General features: G+C 40.9%; 1 protein-coding gene and 1 non-coding gene across 5 annotated transcripts in view; one reads left to right on the top strand and one right to left on the bottom strand.

The window, feature by feature from the left end:
* The window catches only part of TMEM62 (transmembrane protein 62), a 36,539-nt gene extending 28,244 nt beyond the window's left edge, over positions 1-8,295 (bottom strand). Inside the window, exons 1-4 of one of the 4 annotated variants that reach the window (XM_021097051.1) lie at positions 7,787-8,286; positions 7,405-7,516; positions 5,814-5,951; positions 2,832-2,877 (exon numbers count right to left, since the gene is read on the bottom strand). In XM_021097051.1, coding sequence (XP_020952710.1) covers positions 2,832-2,877; positions 5,814-5,951; positions 7,405-7,516; positions 7,787-7,966 — 476 coding nt within the window. In that variant the 5' untranslated portion in view covers positions 7,967-8,286. Of the gene's footprint in view, positions 1-2,831; positions 2,878-5,813; positions 5,952-7,404; positions 7,517-7,786 lie in introns of those variants that run through there. The other 3 variants (XM_021097060.1, XM_021097069.1, XM_021097078.1) reach the window with 3 other exon arrangements.
* Positions 7,488-7,559, top strand: MIR9838 (microRNA 9838). The gene has a single exon (NR_128525.1). It is a non-coding gene; the product is annotated as a microRNA 9838 (primary transcript).

Below are 17,921 nucleotides of genomic sequence, written 5' to 3' on the forward strand. Positions count from 1 at the left end.
TCCTTAACCTACTGAGCAAGACCAAGGATCAAACCCAAGTCCTCTCGGATACAAGTCAGGTTTGTTAACTACTGTGCCACGACGGAAACTCCTAGTGACTCGAATTATATGTTAACCAATGTTTTCTGACTTTTCACCCTCAAATTGATGTCACTATCCCTTATATCCATGACCTTGGTTCAGACAGGTATGTCTTCTATTTACTTCAGGCCTCTTCCATATGATGGCTGAAATACTTCAATATTCCTCTATTTGGTCTACACAATTCCAATCTCTCCCTTTTTCTATCTCTACCTTTTTCCTATTTTGTTGTGTGACTGTCCTGAATAAAATACTATTTTCATTATGTTATTTATCTCCCTAGGAATCTGTACTAGATTACAAACTACTACCCACCACATCTAAATTTTTGTGCTTGTCACTTGAGACCTCCATAATTTGGCTCCACACTACCTATCCAATATCATACTAATTGCCAATATGAACTTTTTTTTGGCAGTTCCAGAGGCATGTGGAAATGTGGAAGTTCCCAGGCCAGGGATTGAACCCTCCCCACAGCAGCAACCTGAGTCACTGCAGTGACATCAGATCTTTAAACCGCTATAGAACATGGGAAGTCCTTCAATATAAACTTTTATTTTGATAATAGCAGTTTCCTTACTGCCCACAAAAGATCATTAGCTTGTTTTGCTTTGTTGTTTTTGGCTGCACCTGTAGCATGCAGAAGTTTCCAGGCCAGGGATCAAATCCCCACCACTGCAGTGACCCAAACTGCAACAGTTACAACGCTGGATCCTTAACCCTCTGAGCCACCAGGGAACTCCTCATTCTAACTTTTAAAGCTCTGTTTATGCTGATCATTTTGCCTAAAATATACCCCTCAGAATCCTTTACTTCCCAAAATGCTACCCATCTTTAAGATTAGATGCAGGAGTTCCCGTCGTGGCGCAGTGGTTAACGAATCCAACTAGGAACCATGAGGTCTCAGGTTTGGTCCCTGCCCTTGCTCAGTGGGTTAACGATCCGGCGTTGCCGTGAGCTGTGGTGTAGGTTGCAGACGTGGCTCGGATCCCGCGTTGCTGTGGCTCTGGCGTAGGCCGGTGGCTACAGCTCCGAAGACCCCTAGCCTGGGAACCTCCATATGCCGCAGGAGCGGCCCAAGAAATAGCAACAACAACAACAACAACAACAAAAAAGACCAAAAAAAAAAAGATTAGATGCAATTTTCACTTCTTTTACAAAGACTTCTCCAACTTGCAACTAGTAAATAAGTAAGTTCTGGTGATCTAATGCACAGTATGGTAATTACAGTCAACAATACTGTATTATAAACTTCAAGTTGCTAAGAGACTAGATCTTAATTGTTTTCACCACAAAAAGGAAGTGATAACTATGTCATGTGACAGAGATATTAGCCAGCCCTATGGTGATAATTGTACTGCAATATATAAATATATCACACGAAACCACCGTATACCTTAAACTTGCACAATGTTATATGTCAATTATATCCCAATAAAATAAAAATAAAAAATAAAGTCTACTCTATGTCTACTCCATGCTGACCTCTGCCTTTTCTAATTTCTCACAGTGAGATATATATATATATATATATATATATATATATATTAGCTTTTTAGGACTGCACCTGCAACATATGGAAGTTCCCAGGCTAGGGGTTGAATCAGCTGCAGCTGCCAGCCTACACCACAGCCACAGCAACACCAGATCCAAGCCATGTCTGCAAACTACACCACAGTGCATGGCAATACTGGATCCTTAACCCACTGAGCAAGGCCAGGGATCAAACCTGCATCTTCATGGATAGTAACTAGTCAGGTTCATTACCGCTGAGCCACTACAGGAACTCCCCTCACAGTGATAATTATATGTAACAAATAATCTACCATTTCATTAGTCATTCCTTCATTTTCTGACTGTTTGCTAAATTTTTATCTCCCTTAACTAGACCTACTTGAAGGCAGAAGCCATATTCTTTTTTACTTTTTGGCTGCACCTATGTCATGCAGAAGTTCCCAGGCCAGGGACTAAACCCATACCACAGCAGTAACCTGAGCCACTGCAGTGACAATGCTGGATTAACCTGCTGAACCACATGGGAACTCCCAAGGCCATATTTTTTAATACTACCTCTTGTATCTCTCTTACTTTCTAACTAACAATGGGCTCTTAATACTTCCTACTTGCTTACTGATAATGTAGAACAAAGCTACTTAATATCCTGGAACAGAAAGTGAAATTACAGCCAAAAGAAAAATTCCAACACATTGAAACTAGAGAACTAGTTTTCTAACTCAAAGATCTGTTTGCATTCACAGTCTTTTGCATATTCATGGCACATAAAAATGTTTTTTATATGTGTATGACCTGCTGGGGTGAAAGGGCAAAGCAGTCAGGAGTGACCACCTAGGCTCTTCAGCCACCCCAGAGGCTAAGAGAATCATTATCTAGGCATTCCTAAAATTCCCAGTACTCTGGCTGACAAGTTATGATTTAAATGACTTTTGCTGTGCATTAATGGCACAAAAAAAGTACGTAGAATATTAAAAGTACCACTAGTCAACAAAAGCATTAAAATATATGAAATAAAAAGAATTACAGGAAAGAAGTCCAAGCAGACAAAAAATTGAATGACTAAAAAAATTAAATAAATAATAATAAATTAAAAGGCTCCTTTTCTAAAATTACCAGAGATTCTTTATACAGAAATTTTCTGTTTAAAAAATGTTTTCGCCCATTCAGTGAATTGACTGCACACTCCTTATAACATGGACTCTGCATTGTGATCTGTCTTCTGTGCATTACAGTACCTGTAATAATTCTCAACACTCTCCAGACTTGGAATGTTGAATGCATCTAATTAAAAAGAAAAGAGCAAACATCATCTACATTACAAAGAAAAATGCAAGCAGGTCAATGACTAAAGAAAATGACAATTCTTTCAATAACACTTTAGATGATAGGATGCCAATTAATTAGCATGGCATTTAATTTTAATTTTTAACACTTGATTATTTAATAGAATTCAGATTATCTGGAAATTATTTAAGGTACCTAGTATACAGAAGAATAATAAATACTTTGAATTATGTACTGCTCAGAATAAACCAATTTTTTTAATCATGTGATTTTGGAAGCCAGGAAGGACTAGATTCATGCTTGATATATAGATCCATTGCCAAGGACTAGATTCATGCTTGATATATAGACCCACTGCCAAGCGCTTCTGAACAGCAGCTGACTTTGATAACAGGGCCAAAGCCCCTCTCTTCTTAAATCTTAAAAGAGATTCAGTAATAAAGGGGTTATATAATGGTAAGGAGTAAGGTTAAGGACATCATAGAATACTTATCTGGAAATATAATGATTTCATAAAGCTTGATTGCCTGGTTGCAATAGCTAAAACTGTTTACCAACTTTGACTTCCAAGAATCCACTGCATTTCTTTCTTTCCTTTTTTTTTTTTTTTTTTTTTGGCCCTGCCCACAGCATACAGAAGTTCCCAGGCCAGAGATCAGACCCACAGCACAGTGACAATGCCAAATCCTTAACCACTGGGCCACCAGGGAATTCCACCACTGCATTTCTAATAACTTTAGAAAGGAAGCCATAAGTCCAATTTAGGCCAAAAAAAAAAAAAAATTATCATACATATAATCTTCTTACTAAGAGAACAACTCTGTTATAGTTAAATCTTAAAGATTCACACACACACACACACCATAAGCATTTATGCCTTTATAAGTCAAATTAAATGATTATGAACTCCAAAAAACTATCCAAATTATTTAATCACATGGCTTCATCTGATATTTGGTACTTGAAATATGTCAGTAGTTTCACTTGGAAAACTTTTTCTAATATACACAGATTTTCTGCCTTTTTTTTTTTTTTGGATACACCTGTGGGATGCAGAAGTTCTGGGGCAAGGGATCAAAACCACGCCACAATTGTGACTCAAGCCACAGCAGTGACAACACTGGATCCTTTACCCACTGAGCCACCAGTGAATATCCCCTAGATTTGCCTTTTATTGCAAAAGAATTTGGCCTGTACCTCAAATTAAGACCTGGAAAAAAAGGAAATGTAAACATGCCAGAGAAAGTTGTAAGCCAGATATCCCTTTTTTTTTTTTTTTGGTCATGCCCACAACGTGCAGAAGTTCCTGGGCCAGTATCAGAATGTGAGCCACAGCAGCAGTGACAATGCCTGGTCCTTAACCCACTGCGTCACGAGGGAACTCCCCAGATATCCCATTTATATTTATTCATTTTTTGCTTTTTTTTTTAAGGCTGCATCTGTGGCATATGGAAGTTCCCAGGCTAGGGGTTGAAGCAGAGCTACAGATACCAGGCTGTGCTGCAGCCACAGCAACGTGGGATACCAGGAGCATCTGTGACCTACACCACAGCTCAGGGCAACAATGGATACTTAATCCACTGAGCAAAGCTGGGGATCGAATCCACATCCTCATGGATCTTAGTCAGGCTCACTACCACTGAGCCATGATGAGAATGCCGGATATCCTGTTTTTAATTTACAATATCTAGCAGCTTTGTAAGAATTACAGGTGACCCTTGAGCAATACAGATTTGAACTGTATGGAATCGCTTATACGCAGATTTTTTTTTTTTTCTTTTTTTGGCCACCCCACGGCACATGGAGTTCCCAGGCCAGGGATCAGATCCAAGCCTCGGTCTCAACTTGAGCTGCAGCAGTGGCAATGGCAGATGCTTAACTTACTGTGCCAGGCCAGGGATCAAACCTGCATCCCAGAGCTCCCAAGAGGCCTCCAATCCCGTTGCACCACAGCAGGAATTCCTGCAGATTCTTTCAATAAATACATACTACAGTACATACTATTTTTGACCACCTGGGGTTGGTGCTCCCATCCCCACATTGTTCAAGGGTCAATTGTATTTATAAAGAGGGCATTTTCCTATCAAACTAAGAGGTGTGTATTTCACCAGATATAATTATCTGTTTAAAAAGATAGCTTTTTAAAAACATATAAATAGGTACTCATCAGCAATGAATAATTAACTGAAGCAGACAAATGAAGTACTTGAGTAACCAATAAGAAGGTCAATCTTTATGAAACAAAGAAATCTACCATCAGGACTCTTAGAAAATAGTTTATTTCATTACTAACACAACAATCATAATCTAAAACATGGGAAGGGACTATCCATTTCTCTCTCACATAGAGGAATATATTTGCAATTGTAATTTCTAAATGAATATACCCGCAAAATTCAATCTTTGTGATGTACAGTTCTATGGATTTTGACAACTATCTAGTCATGTATTTATTACTACAATCAAGATATAGAACAGTTCTATCACCCCCCAAAATTATTTCATGATGCCTCTTTAGAGTCAGCCTCTCCCCTCATCTTCAATGCGTGGCAACCACAATCTGTTCTCTGTCTACAGTTTTGCCTTTTCTTAAATGTTATATAAATGGAATTATACAGTATGTAGACTTAAGGATTTGGCTTCTTTCTCTTAGCAAAATTTTATCTTTTTAAACGTCCACTTGCATGGATTTTGCTCTAAGCTTTTCTTCCATGTGAAAAAGACCATACCAACCTTCCCCTCAAGGTCTAACAGTGACATCTGAAATTTTTAAATCACATAGTATAGTTGTATTTCATAGCTGTGGTATCCAGTATAGATAAACTTATGTTACAACGTTCCATTTTATCATTTTACAATTTAAATTAGAGAATCTAGACTCCTGAAGGAAAAAGGAAATCTAGTCTTAATTATAACCAGGATTTGACACTTACCATGATTTCCTTTGATATCAAGCCACTTGGTTTTTTCCATTACCCTTGTCTTCCTAAGAATACCGTGGTAAGTCTGCCATTCTATCTCCTGCTGCCTGGATCCCAACTGTTCCTTTGTTTTGGCATCCGTCAGGTCTCCTATAGATTTACATACGAATTGAATCACAATGCAAAATAAACCTGGGCTGGGAGGTTTTTTTTTTTTTTTTTTTTTTTTAATGCACATCAAAGAACAAAGATATTTAAAGTACACAGTATGTATATGCATAACCACTTATGAGTCTTATCTCTATCCAAAGCAAGCCATCTAAAATAATATTCTTGGAGTTCCCATTGTGGCTCAGCAGTATTGAATCTTACTAGTATCCCTGAGGATGCAGGTTCAATCCCTGGCCTCACTCAGTGAGTTAAAGATCCACCCCATGCTAGCTGCAGCATGGGGTCACAGTGCAGGTAGCATTGCTGTGAGCTGCAGTGTAGGTTGAAGATGCACCTTGGATCCTGCATTGCTGGGGCTGTAGCAAGGCTGGCAGCTGCAGTTCCTATTCGACCCATAGCCCAGGAATTTCCATATACCGCAGGTGTGGCCCTAAAAAGCAAAAATAATAAAAATAAATAAATAAGATTCTCAGCAAGGGCTTTATATATATATATATATATATATATATATATATGTTAGCAAGTGCACATTTACCTTCTTGTGATATTATAAATGGGCTGTGGAAAATACATCTTTAAAGAGAGCAGTGCATCATGAGACTCTGATAAAATGAACTCTTTTAATAAGAAATTCCAACATTTTAGGCAGATGCCTAATATCTATGGCGACCTTATTTTCCAAACCCAAAATTACAGGATCTGTAATTTAAGTATTATTTTTACAGCAAGAAACAATCTGGAAGGTGTAGTCCGGAGAATGAAATACTAAAATTTCTAGGAAACTAAACAGACACTTGAAATTGAGGTCTTCCTCAAAAGCGAAGGTATTTCAGTCAAGTGAGAGGAAGATGCTCCTTTAGTTTCTTCTCCAACACAGTGGGGAGCAAATGGTTAGGTGTTTGAACACTCTGGGGAACCAAGTCACAGAAGTACCAAGGGATTAAAAAAAAAAAAAAAGTGTCCTGAGTTACCTGAAGCCTCAAACAAGTGACAATATAAGATTAACACTGTAAAGAAAATGGGAAAGTTAGGAGGAAAAAAAAGAACAAGAAGAAGAGGAGAAGGAAGAGGAAAACTTTCGGTCTCTGGTTAGAGTTTTCGCTAATTCTCTTTTAAATCCACAACTGCAATAACAAAAACAAACAACAAATAGATTCGGATACACAGCAGAGGGAACACTAACATGAGAATCACGACCCTTGTTTCTACCGCTTGGAAAAAACCTAGCTATGGCAAGTCATTTTGTCTGGATCTTGACTCAGTTATCCGTAGGCAAAGGAAATTATAATGTCCCATACCTTCTACAGGAGGATTCGCCTGAGGCTGTGGCTGAAGTTTTCCTAACGTCCCCAAAGTAAAAAGCTACAAGCCCTGGCTAGCATGCTTCCATTCAGACCGCGGAATAACATGACAGCACAGCAATCCTCCCTACCTGTTGCTAGGACGAGAGCTGGTTGAATGATGTCAATTGTTTCAGAACAGAACTTCTCTAAGTCTATAGCTCTGCCTGGATCGTGAAACCTGCTCAGGTGAATGTCGGATATCTGCCAAAAGCAGGTATTAAAGAGATACCGGAGTCAGGAAGAGGCAGCAAGGGCAGAGGCGACCCAGCGGCTCTCTTGCGGGGCGGAGGGGGAGGCAAGGACGCTGTGCATCCACTAACCCCCAGGGAAGGACCGTGCCTTCCAGCCCCGGTTTTGGGCCCAGTCCGGCGAGCCGCGCCCCCGAAGAAATGGCTGGCGTCTCACCGGCTTCTCACCGCCGGGTGCCAACCCTGCACCACCCACCCTCCACCTGGGCTCCAGCTACGTCACCTGCAGACCCCAGAAGATGTTGCTGGCTCCGGCGCCCGGCGCAGGGTGCGGGCTCCGGGGGGTGCGCGGCTGCGGCAGTGATGAGGGAGGACCGGCCAGGCCGTAGTGCTCCAGGAGCATCGCCGCCACAACCGCGGCCGCCAGCCCGGCGACCACCCTGATGGCCAGCGTTGCTGCCATTTCCCCCGCCGGGGCCCGGCCCTCGCTTCCCGGACCTGGGCGGAGCGACGCCCTCAGGAGCTACTCTGGTCACACTTCCGGCCTCTATGATCGCAGGGCTTGGGGCGGTGCCTCCAGCACCTGCACCTCGCTGTGCACCTGCCGGCCGCCTACGTCTCTGAGCTCGGTTTGCTAAAGTAATGCCGGGGAAGAAAAGGAAACTGAGACTCTAAAGGCCCTGGCGGTTGCCTAGGGCTGGCAAGGAAGAAGCCCGGTCTGGAAGGCGGAGGCCAGCGTCCTGGCTCCGCCTTAGTCAATCACTCCTGACCTGTGAGTGGGTTTCCTTACCTGTAAACCGGTGTTAATAATACCTCCCCAGCGTACTTCACAGGGTTGTTGTGAGAATCAAAGTGTGTATGAGGACGCCTTTTAAACTGCTGTACAAATGTGACAGATGGCTTTATCTGGCCCCTTCTGACTATTAACAGCGTCACTCCGTAGGTTTTTCTGTACATGTAATCTGTTTCGTGAATTTTTTTTTAACTAAACCTGACTCCACACACATTTGGTTACATAATATTATAGTACAGCGTTATACCATTCATTTAATAAATTTTAAAATACTTTCTAAGGGCTAGGTACAAGAAAAGTTATGTTTGGGCCTTGCCCTTACTTTATCTAAGCATTACCTTATTGTTAAACTTTTGGTTTATGTTCTGAATAAACATTTTTGTCTTTTGTGTGTGTGTGTGTGTGTGTGTGTGTGTGTGTGTCTTTTTAGGGTGGCACCCAGGGCATATGGAGGTTCCCAGGCCAGGGGTCAAATCAGAGCTATAGCTGCGGGCCTACGCCAGAGCCATAGCAACCTGGGATCCGAGCCGCGTCTGTGACATACACCACAGCTGACAGCAATGCCGGATCCTTAACCCAATGAGTGAGGCCAGGGATCGAACCCGCAACCTCATGGTTCCTGGTCGAATTCGTTAACCACTGAGCCATGATGGGAACTCCTGAATAAACATTTTTGAATAAACATGTCTTGGAAAAATATTCTGAATAAACATATTTCTACTCTGAATAAACAATTTTATACAAATAGGGCCCTTTTTTGAGTTATTTTATTAGGATATGTCGCCAGTATTGAAGTTATACCAATTTCAATTCATTAGATATTTTTTGAGTACCGTTAGAATGCAAGATATTGATCTAAGCAGAAAACATAAAGAAACAATGGTAAGTAGCTAAAAAGCTATAGTCCACTGTCTTACAAGCTTATGTTAACAGAGAGAAATACACAAATGGGTTTGAGATGAATATGCCCTTTGCTGCAAGAGACACTGAGATATAAAAGACTAGAGGAAGGTTAAACCTGGAGAGATCACATCTTTGGAGAAAATCTGGAAAAGTTTATTTAGGGAAGTGGCATAAAAAGTATGGATAGTATCTCTGAGTGAAAGAGATAGGGAGTGTGGTGGGGAGAAGCACTTTCCACTAGGACCTAATAACAAGAACCAAAGCATTAAGGTGAGAAAATGTAGGTCATGTTGGAGAGACAGTGAGGGTCCTCCTTATCCAGGGGTTTGGTGTCTGTGCATTTAATCAACCATGAGGATGCGGAATCTGTGGGTACAGAGGACCAAGTCTGAGACCCGAAGCATCTGCAGGTTTTGGCAAATGGGGGGTGTGAGGGTGGAAGGTAGGGACTGATAGAGTGACACTGTAGTTTAGTTTCCTTGGGACCAGATTATGCCTGGAAGAATTAGACCAGACCACTTATTTGAGCCACATAGAAGAAGGCCCCTATAAATGCCAAGAGTGAAGATGGATCTGGCAACAGCATGGGGAACCAACTGAACAGAGGGGTGTGGCAGAGAGTCACGTTAAAAGAATACTGCACTAATACTGTGCTATAGTCTGAATGTGTCCCCACAAAATTCACATGTTGGTAGTATTTGGAGGTGGGGGCTTTGGGCTCCAATCCCCTGAATGGTATTAGTGCCTTTATAATAGCGACCTAAGAAAGATCCCTGGCCCTTTCTCCCATATGAAGACACAGCAAGAAGTCAGCAGTCTGCAACCTGAAAGGGGGCCTTCACCAGAACCTGACCATGCTGGCACCCTGATTCAGACTTCCAGCCTGCAGGACAGTGAGAAATCTATTTCTCACATTTCTGTTATTTACAAACCACGCAGTCTGCAATATTCTGTTATAGCGGCCTGAAGAGACTGACATCCAGATAGTCGGTAATTACAAAGGCTTAAAGTAGGAAGATGGGAGAGAGAGACACTGAGTTAGAAAGGAAGGACTGCAAAGACAGAATTTATTTATTTTTTTCTTTTTTGGCTGCTCCACGGCATATGAAGTTCCTGCTCCAGGGATCAGATCCAAACCACAGTTTCCAGCTAAGCCACAGCTGTGGCAACGGCAGATCCTTAACCCTCTGTGCAGGGCTGGGGATCAAACCCGCATCCCAGCACTCCCAAGATGCCTCCGATCCTGTTGCACCATAGCAGGTACTCCTAAAGGCAGAACTTGATAGCTGAATGGATATTTGAGGGAAGGAAAAAAGATAATTAAAAGTTAGTGCTGGAGTTCCTGCTGTGGCACAGTGGGTTAAGGACCTGTTGTTGCCACAGCTGTGGCATAGGTTGCACCTGCCGCTTGTATTCAGTCCCTAGTCCGGGAACTTCCTTAAGTCCGGGAACTTCCTTAAGCAGCTAAAAAAGAAAAAAAAAAGTTAGTGCTAACTTTTGGAATCCTAGTGATGAAAAAAACTAGGGCTATAGTGTATGTGTAGAGAGCATTACCCATATGAATAAATTTTTGGTTTTGTCTAAAACATCTGGATGGATATCTTCAAATATGGAATACACAATTGAGGCAAGCTGATTTTTTTTTCAATTTTAAAAACTTTATTGAAGTATAGTTGAGAGATAATCTGATTTAAAACACAGATAATGTGGCATATAAAAATGCATTTGGGGAGTTCTCATTGTGGCTCAGCAGGTTAAGAACCTGACATAGTATCCGTGAGGTTGCAGGTTCAATCACTGGCTTCACTCAGTGGGTTAAGTGTCCAGAGTTGCCACAAGCTGCGGCATACATCAAAGATGCAGGTTGGATCTGGCATTGCTTCAACTGCGTCATAGGCCTGTAGCTGGGTCTCCAATTCAGCCCCTAGCCTGGGAACTTTCATATGCCCCAGGTGCGGCGCTACAAAGACAAAAAACAAAAAACAAACAAACAAACAAAAAACACTTGGAGAGGCTTTGGAGGAACCTACCTCAAAGATATGAGAATGATTTTCCATAAGTAGAATGCGACAAGAAGCCATGTGATAGACGATAGGAACAGACCTGCAATAAAAACATCTTGGACAGAGAAACATGGTTTAAAGTCACACAGGCCAGCAATCTGAATATCAAACACTGAATTGTAACCAAGCTGAATCACTCAAGGTTCTCAAAGTGAGTAGAAACAAGAATTTATTTATTTAGCGATGGTTAATGTTTCTACAGGGAAATACTGGTTTGACCAGCTAATCACTGCAAAGCAGCATAAGAGGTGGTTCTCAGTTCCTGATAGTCAAAGGAGAAAGGTAGATTTCTTGTCATCTCATAAAGATAGCAAGCAGCAATTCACCATGAAACAAACTTTCCCAGAACTAAAGTCAATGGAGAATTTATCACTTGGACTTTTCACTATCAATGTACATTGTCATTAATAGTCATGAAATGAACTATATGACTGATAAACATGAGATTTAAAAATTATCTTCGGATCCCTATTTTTTATACTAACCTCATTTAGAAATCCAAAATTGTACTATTAAATTATTGTTCTGTGAAGTCACTTTGTGATCTGTTTGCTCTGCACGCAAGCCAAATGCTGGGACTTCGAGGTTTATGGCTGAGAAAGAGTTTATTCACAAAGCAGCCAGGCGAGGATATGGGATAACAAGTCTCAGATCTGTCTCTCTGAAGGTGAGGCGGTTAGAGTATTTATGGGATAAGCAGGTAGTCTTAGGGACAGGAAAAGGTGATTGGAGGTGGGGGAAAGTCGAGGTAATTGGTGTTCTGTGCAGGTGCATCTGGATTCCATGTTTCTGAATACTGAAAATGGAAGCGCTTAGCATGATGACAGAGTGAAGTTTTCTGGCCCTCTGACATCAAGAAGCTATTCATCACACACCCGCCAGGCCCAGTTTAAGAGGTCAGTGACCTCAACCAGCCCCATCACCATGCCCTGGGCAAAAACTGACTCCATGTTACTGTGAAACAACTGAGCTGTGTGAAGCCGGGAAGGTGTACAAATAAGAGGAAAAAAAAATAGGTGTTCCTGTCATGGTGCAGTGGAAACGAATTCGACTAGGAATCATGAGGTTGCAGGTTCGATCCCTGGCCTCGCTCAGTGGGTTAAGGATCCGGCATCGCATGGCTCTGGCCCAGGCCGGCATCAATAGCTCTGATTGGACCTCTAGCCTGGGAACCTCCATATGCTGTAGATGCGGCCCTAAAAAGACAAAAGACAAAAAAAAAAAAAGAGAGAGAGAGAAAATGAAAGAAGGAAGGGAGAGAGGGAGGGAGAAAGAAAGGAGGAAAGAAAGAAAGAAAATAATGAAAGCAACCTTAATCAGTGAGGGCAGTTTACAAGCAGAGGGATTTTAACAAACTGTTCCCACATCCGTTGTTTTATAGGACAAGCTCAAGAACTTTTTATCAGTTATCACCGTCTATTAATTATATCACAGCTGAAGTGATATAATTAAAAGAGTCGTTTGCGTATATAAAAAATTTTTAGATTATTTTTAAATGTAATAAAATACAGATAAAACTTACCACCTGTTGACAAAAAAAAAAAAAAAAAAAAACCTGTACAATGTAAGAGCAGTAAGTTTCAGTTTTATTCACAGACCTTACTGAGAACTATAGTCCAGGAGATAGCCTCTCAGACAGCTCTAAGGAACTGCTGTGAAGATCAGGGGAGGAGCCAAACTATATGCAGATTTTTTTGCTGGGAGAAATATGTAGTCAACATAAAAAGATTGCTCCTAATCATGTCCCCACTGTGACACAACGGGATCAGCAGCATCTCTGCAGTGCCAGGACTCAGGTTCAATCCCTGGCTCAGCACAGTGGGTTAAAGGATCCAGTGTTACTGCAGCTGTGGTGTAGATTGAAGCTCTGGCTTGGATTCGATCCCTGGCCTGGGAATTTCCATGTGCTGAGGGTGTATCCAAAACAGAAAAAATTTTAGATGTACACTTCAGTGGCATTAAATACATTCACTTTATTGTGCAACTGTCACCATTATCCATCTTCAGAACTGTTCAGCATCCAAACTGAAATGCTGTATCTATTAAACTTTAATTCCCCTTCTCTCCTCCCTACCACTAGCAACCACTATTCTCTTCTATGTCTCTATGAATTTTATTATTCTAGGTACCTCATATTGGTGGAATCATATATTTGTCATTTTGTGACTGGCTTACTTCACTTAGCAAGGTTTTCAAGGTTAATCTGTGTTGCAGCATATGTCAGAATTTCCTTCCTTCCCCTCCCCCCTTTTTCTTTTTATAGCCGCACTTGCAGCATATGGAAGTTCCCGGACTATAGGTCGAATCAGAGCTGCAGCTGCCAGCCTATGCTACCCCCACAGCAACACCAGATCCTTAACCCACTGAGCAAGGCCAGGAATCAAACCCACATCCTCTTGGACACTAGGTTAGATTCTTAACCCACTGAGCCACAATGGCAACTCCTCCTTCCTTTGTAGGACTGAATAATAGTTCATCGTATGAATATACTATATTTTCTTTATTTATTTTAAAAAATTTTTTTAGTCTTTTCAAGGCTGCAACCATGGCAAATGGAGGTTCCCAGGCTAAGGGTTGAATCAGAGCTACAACTGCCGGCCTACACCACAGCCACAGCAACATAGGATCCGAGGCTTGTCTGCAACATACACCACAGTTCACGGAAACACCGGATCCTTAACCCACTATTCGAGGCCAGGGATTGAACCCTCATCCTCATGGATAATAGTCGTATTCGTTTCCACTAAGCGATGATGAGAACTCCCATGTACCAGACTTTTTAAAGCTTTTTAAGAAGCACTCATTTTACTCCTTAGGAAAACAGAAACTTGAGGAGAATTTCATCCATATAGATAGGGCTCTCTAACAACAAACCTGAAACACCTGCAAAAGTAAGAAATCAGAGATCAAAGAAATTCTGACACATACTACAACTTGGACGAAACTTGAGGACATTACACCAGTAAAAGATGCCAGACACACACACACAAAAAATACTGAAATGGCAGTTTCCATTGTGGCCCACTGGTAAGAACCCAACTAGCATCCATGAGTGGGTTTGATTCCTGGCCCCGCTCAGTGGGTTAAGGATGCACTGTTGTCATGAGCTGTGATGTAGGTCGAAGATGCACCTTGGATCCTGTGTTGCTGTGGGGTAGGCTGGCAGTTCCAATTGGACCTTTAGCCTGGAAAATTCCATGTGCCACAGGTACAGCCCTAAAAAACAAAAATTAGAAAATAAAAATGTAATTGAGTCCCCCTAAAGCCAAGTTCCTCTGCTGAGTTTATGATTAACTTCTCTAACTAAAACTTTTTTCTGTTTCTTGTCCTGCACCTGTTCTCCCTCAAGATTGAGGAGTATCAAAGAAAAGGGAAGGGTGAAACTGAGCAGGGCCCTGCAGGTTCCTCCCAGGTACAAAAGCCTTTCTGTGTCCTCCCATTTCTTGTTTGTAGAGAAAGGCTTCATCTCCTAGACCTTCCCTGACTTCCAAAGAGCAGATCCAGTTACTAATTAGGGAAGTGAGAGAATGCAGAAATAAAGAGAAGCAGTCAAGAAAAAATAGTACAGCAATAAAGCAGTCCTAATTCCTCCTCAACGGATTTAAATAACAATCTAACATGTATATTTGAGCTCTTCAATAGGAACTAAGGCCATCCTAAGGTGGAGGATGGTGACTCCTTGCTGAGCACAGGCCTGTAGACCCCAGATTGGTTGGAATCCGAAGTCTGGTGATGACATTCTTAAAACACCTCCCTGTTACCTTACCTCCAACTAATCAGAAGAAAATCATGCATCCTGCAGCCCTCCGATGTTGCCTTTAACAATTCTTCCCTGAAGACCTTCTGGGATTTCAAGTCTCTTGATCATGAGCCACCCGCTCTCCTTGCTTGGCCCTTGCAATAAAATTTTCTTCACTCCAAACTGGTATTCTGGTTGGTTTGGCCTCACTGTATGTTGGGCACATGAACTGGGGTTCAACAACAAAAATGTACACAGTGTACACTTAAAAAATTAAAATGGCAAATTTTATGTTATTTTTATTTATTTATTCATTTTGTCTTTTTGCCTTTTCTTGAGCTGCTCCCACGGCATATGGAGGTTCCCAGGCTAGGGGTCAAATTGGAGCTGTAGCCACTGGCCTACGCCAGAGCCACAGCAACGCAGGATCTGAACGGTGTCTGAGACCCACAGCACAGCTCACGGCAACGCCAGATCCTTAACCCACTGAGCGAGGCCAGGGATCAAACCTACAACCTCATGGTTCCTAGTCGGATTCATTAACCACTACGCCACGATGGGAACTCCTATGTTATATTTTTTAACATGTAACATACATCATAAACATAACGTATATTTATTGTTATTTTTGTGCAATTTAGAAAATATAAATAATAAATTTTTTAAAATAAATGTGGAAGTGTAAGAAAAATGAAAAATAAAATGAGCAAAATTTTTTAGAAGTTTTAGAAAAAAATAAAAACCTAAAAAAAAACTTTAAAAACAAAAAAATGAAAAATTTTAGAAGATATTATGTCACTAGTAAAATGACATGATATTTATAAGGCCATTTTATGGTTGAGTAAAAGAGACACTGGGGAGTTCCCATCATGGCGCAGCAGAAATGAATCTGACTAGGAACCATGAGGTTGCAGGTTGGATCACAGGCCAGTCCCTGGCCTGGATCAGTGGGTTAAGAATCCAGCATTGCCCTGAGCTGTGGTGTAGGCGGCAGAGGCACCTCAGATCTGGTGTTGCTGTAGCTGTGGTGTAGGCCAGTGGCTACAGCTCCAAATGGACCCCTAGTCTGGAAGCCTCCATATGTCATGGAAGCGGCCCTAAAACAAAAGCAAAAAAGGAGTTCCTCTCGAGGTGCAGTGGAAACGAATCTGACTAGGACCCATGAGGTTGCAGATTCAATCCCTGGCCTCTCTCAGTGGGCTAAGGATCCAGTGTTGCCATGAGCTGTGGTGTAGGTCACAGATTCAGCTTGTCTCTGGCGTCGCTGTGGCTCTGGCATAGGCCAGCGGCTACAGCTCTGATTAGACCTCTAGTTTAGGAATTTCCATATGCCAAGGGTGTGGCCCTAAAAAGACAACAAATAAATAAATGAATAAATAAATATTTTAAAAAGCAGAAAAAATAAAAGATAGACACTTCAGAATGAGTCAATCAGTCAATCATACTTTGGTCACATTATGATTTTTTGAATATTTAAAAGTTAGCCTTGGTGATTCAGCGGATTAAGGATCTAGCATTGTCACTGTTGTGGCAAGGGTCTCTGCTGTGGCACAGGCTTGATCCCTGGACCTTCCATATATCATGGGCATGGCCAAAAAAAGTTAGTCTTTATTTCTTAAGCTGGTGGCAGAGACAATGTTAGTCATTCTTGAACTTGTGTATATGTTACATGTAATCTTTAGTATTGTAAAATATCTACTACTAAGTTCTTATGAGACATTTAATAAAAATATAATAAATGCATATTTTATCCATCAAAATATTTAAAAAATTATAATGTGCACTAAACCTAGAATTTCTACTTACAACTTATTCTAAGGAAAAATATGGACATTTATAGAAATTTACCAATAAGTATGTTTATTAAAGCAAAATTGGAGAAAATTGGAAACAGACCATAGAAAATGTTCCACTGTAAGAGACTTAAAAACAAAATGACACAGGGAGTTCCCGTTGTGGAGTGGCAGAAACGAATCTGACTAGTAACCATAAGGTTGCAGGTTTGATCCCTGGCCTCGCTCAGTGGGTTAAGGATCCAGTGTTGGTATGAGCTGTGGCGTAGGTTCGCATCCTGCATGGCTGTGGTGTAGGTCAGCAGCTATAGCTCTGATTCAACCCCTAGACTGGGAACCTCCATATGCTGCAGGTACAGCCCTAAAAAGCAAAAAACAAAAAACAAACAAACAAAAAAACAGACATGCTGAATTCCATGAAGTAACCCTAAAATAAATTTTTAGGAAAATACATTAACATGATAATAAGTATTTTAGAAAGCTGTACTGTTTAATGTCATTTTATACCCAAACACACACACTCTTGTGCACACACAGAAAAAAGCCTAGAAGTGTATATGCCAAACTATCAATGATTACTTGGGATAGTGAGATTATATGAACTTATTGGTTATTTGCATTTTCTTCTTTTTGTTTATCCATGTTTTCTGAGTTTTTAACAATGACCATGTAAAAAAAAAATTGTTATTGTGTTTGGTTAGCAATTTTTTTCTACAAAGGGCCTGATAGTAAATGTTTCAGGCTTAGTGGACCAGACTGTCTCTATTACAACTATTCAACCCTCTTGTTATAAAAAAGCAGCCAGGGTCGATACATAAATGAATGAGGTGGCAGCTGTTCAGTAAGACTTTACGTATGAACACTGAAACTTGAAGTTTACGTATTTTTTTATGTATTATGAAATATTCTTCTTTTGATTTATTTTTCAACCACCTAAAAATGAAAAACTACTCTTTCCCTGAGGCTGTAAAAAAACAGGCAGCCAGTAGACCAGGGCCCATATTTTGCTATCCTGTGCTCTAGGACAACCATTCTTATTTTGCACAACTCATTTTCCTACATTGATGAATATCTTGGTTTTTTTTTTTAAATACGTTTGTTTTTCCAAGTTCTTATTACTAATGACT

Source organism: Sus scrofa, chromosome 1, assembly GCF_000003025.6.
Source record: "Sus scrofa isolate TJ Tabasco breed Duroc chromosome 1, Sscrofa11.1, whole genome shotgun sequence".
NCBI lineage: Eukaryota > Metazoa > Chordata > Mammalia > Artiodactyla > Suidae > Sus > Sus scrofa.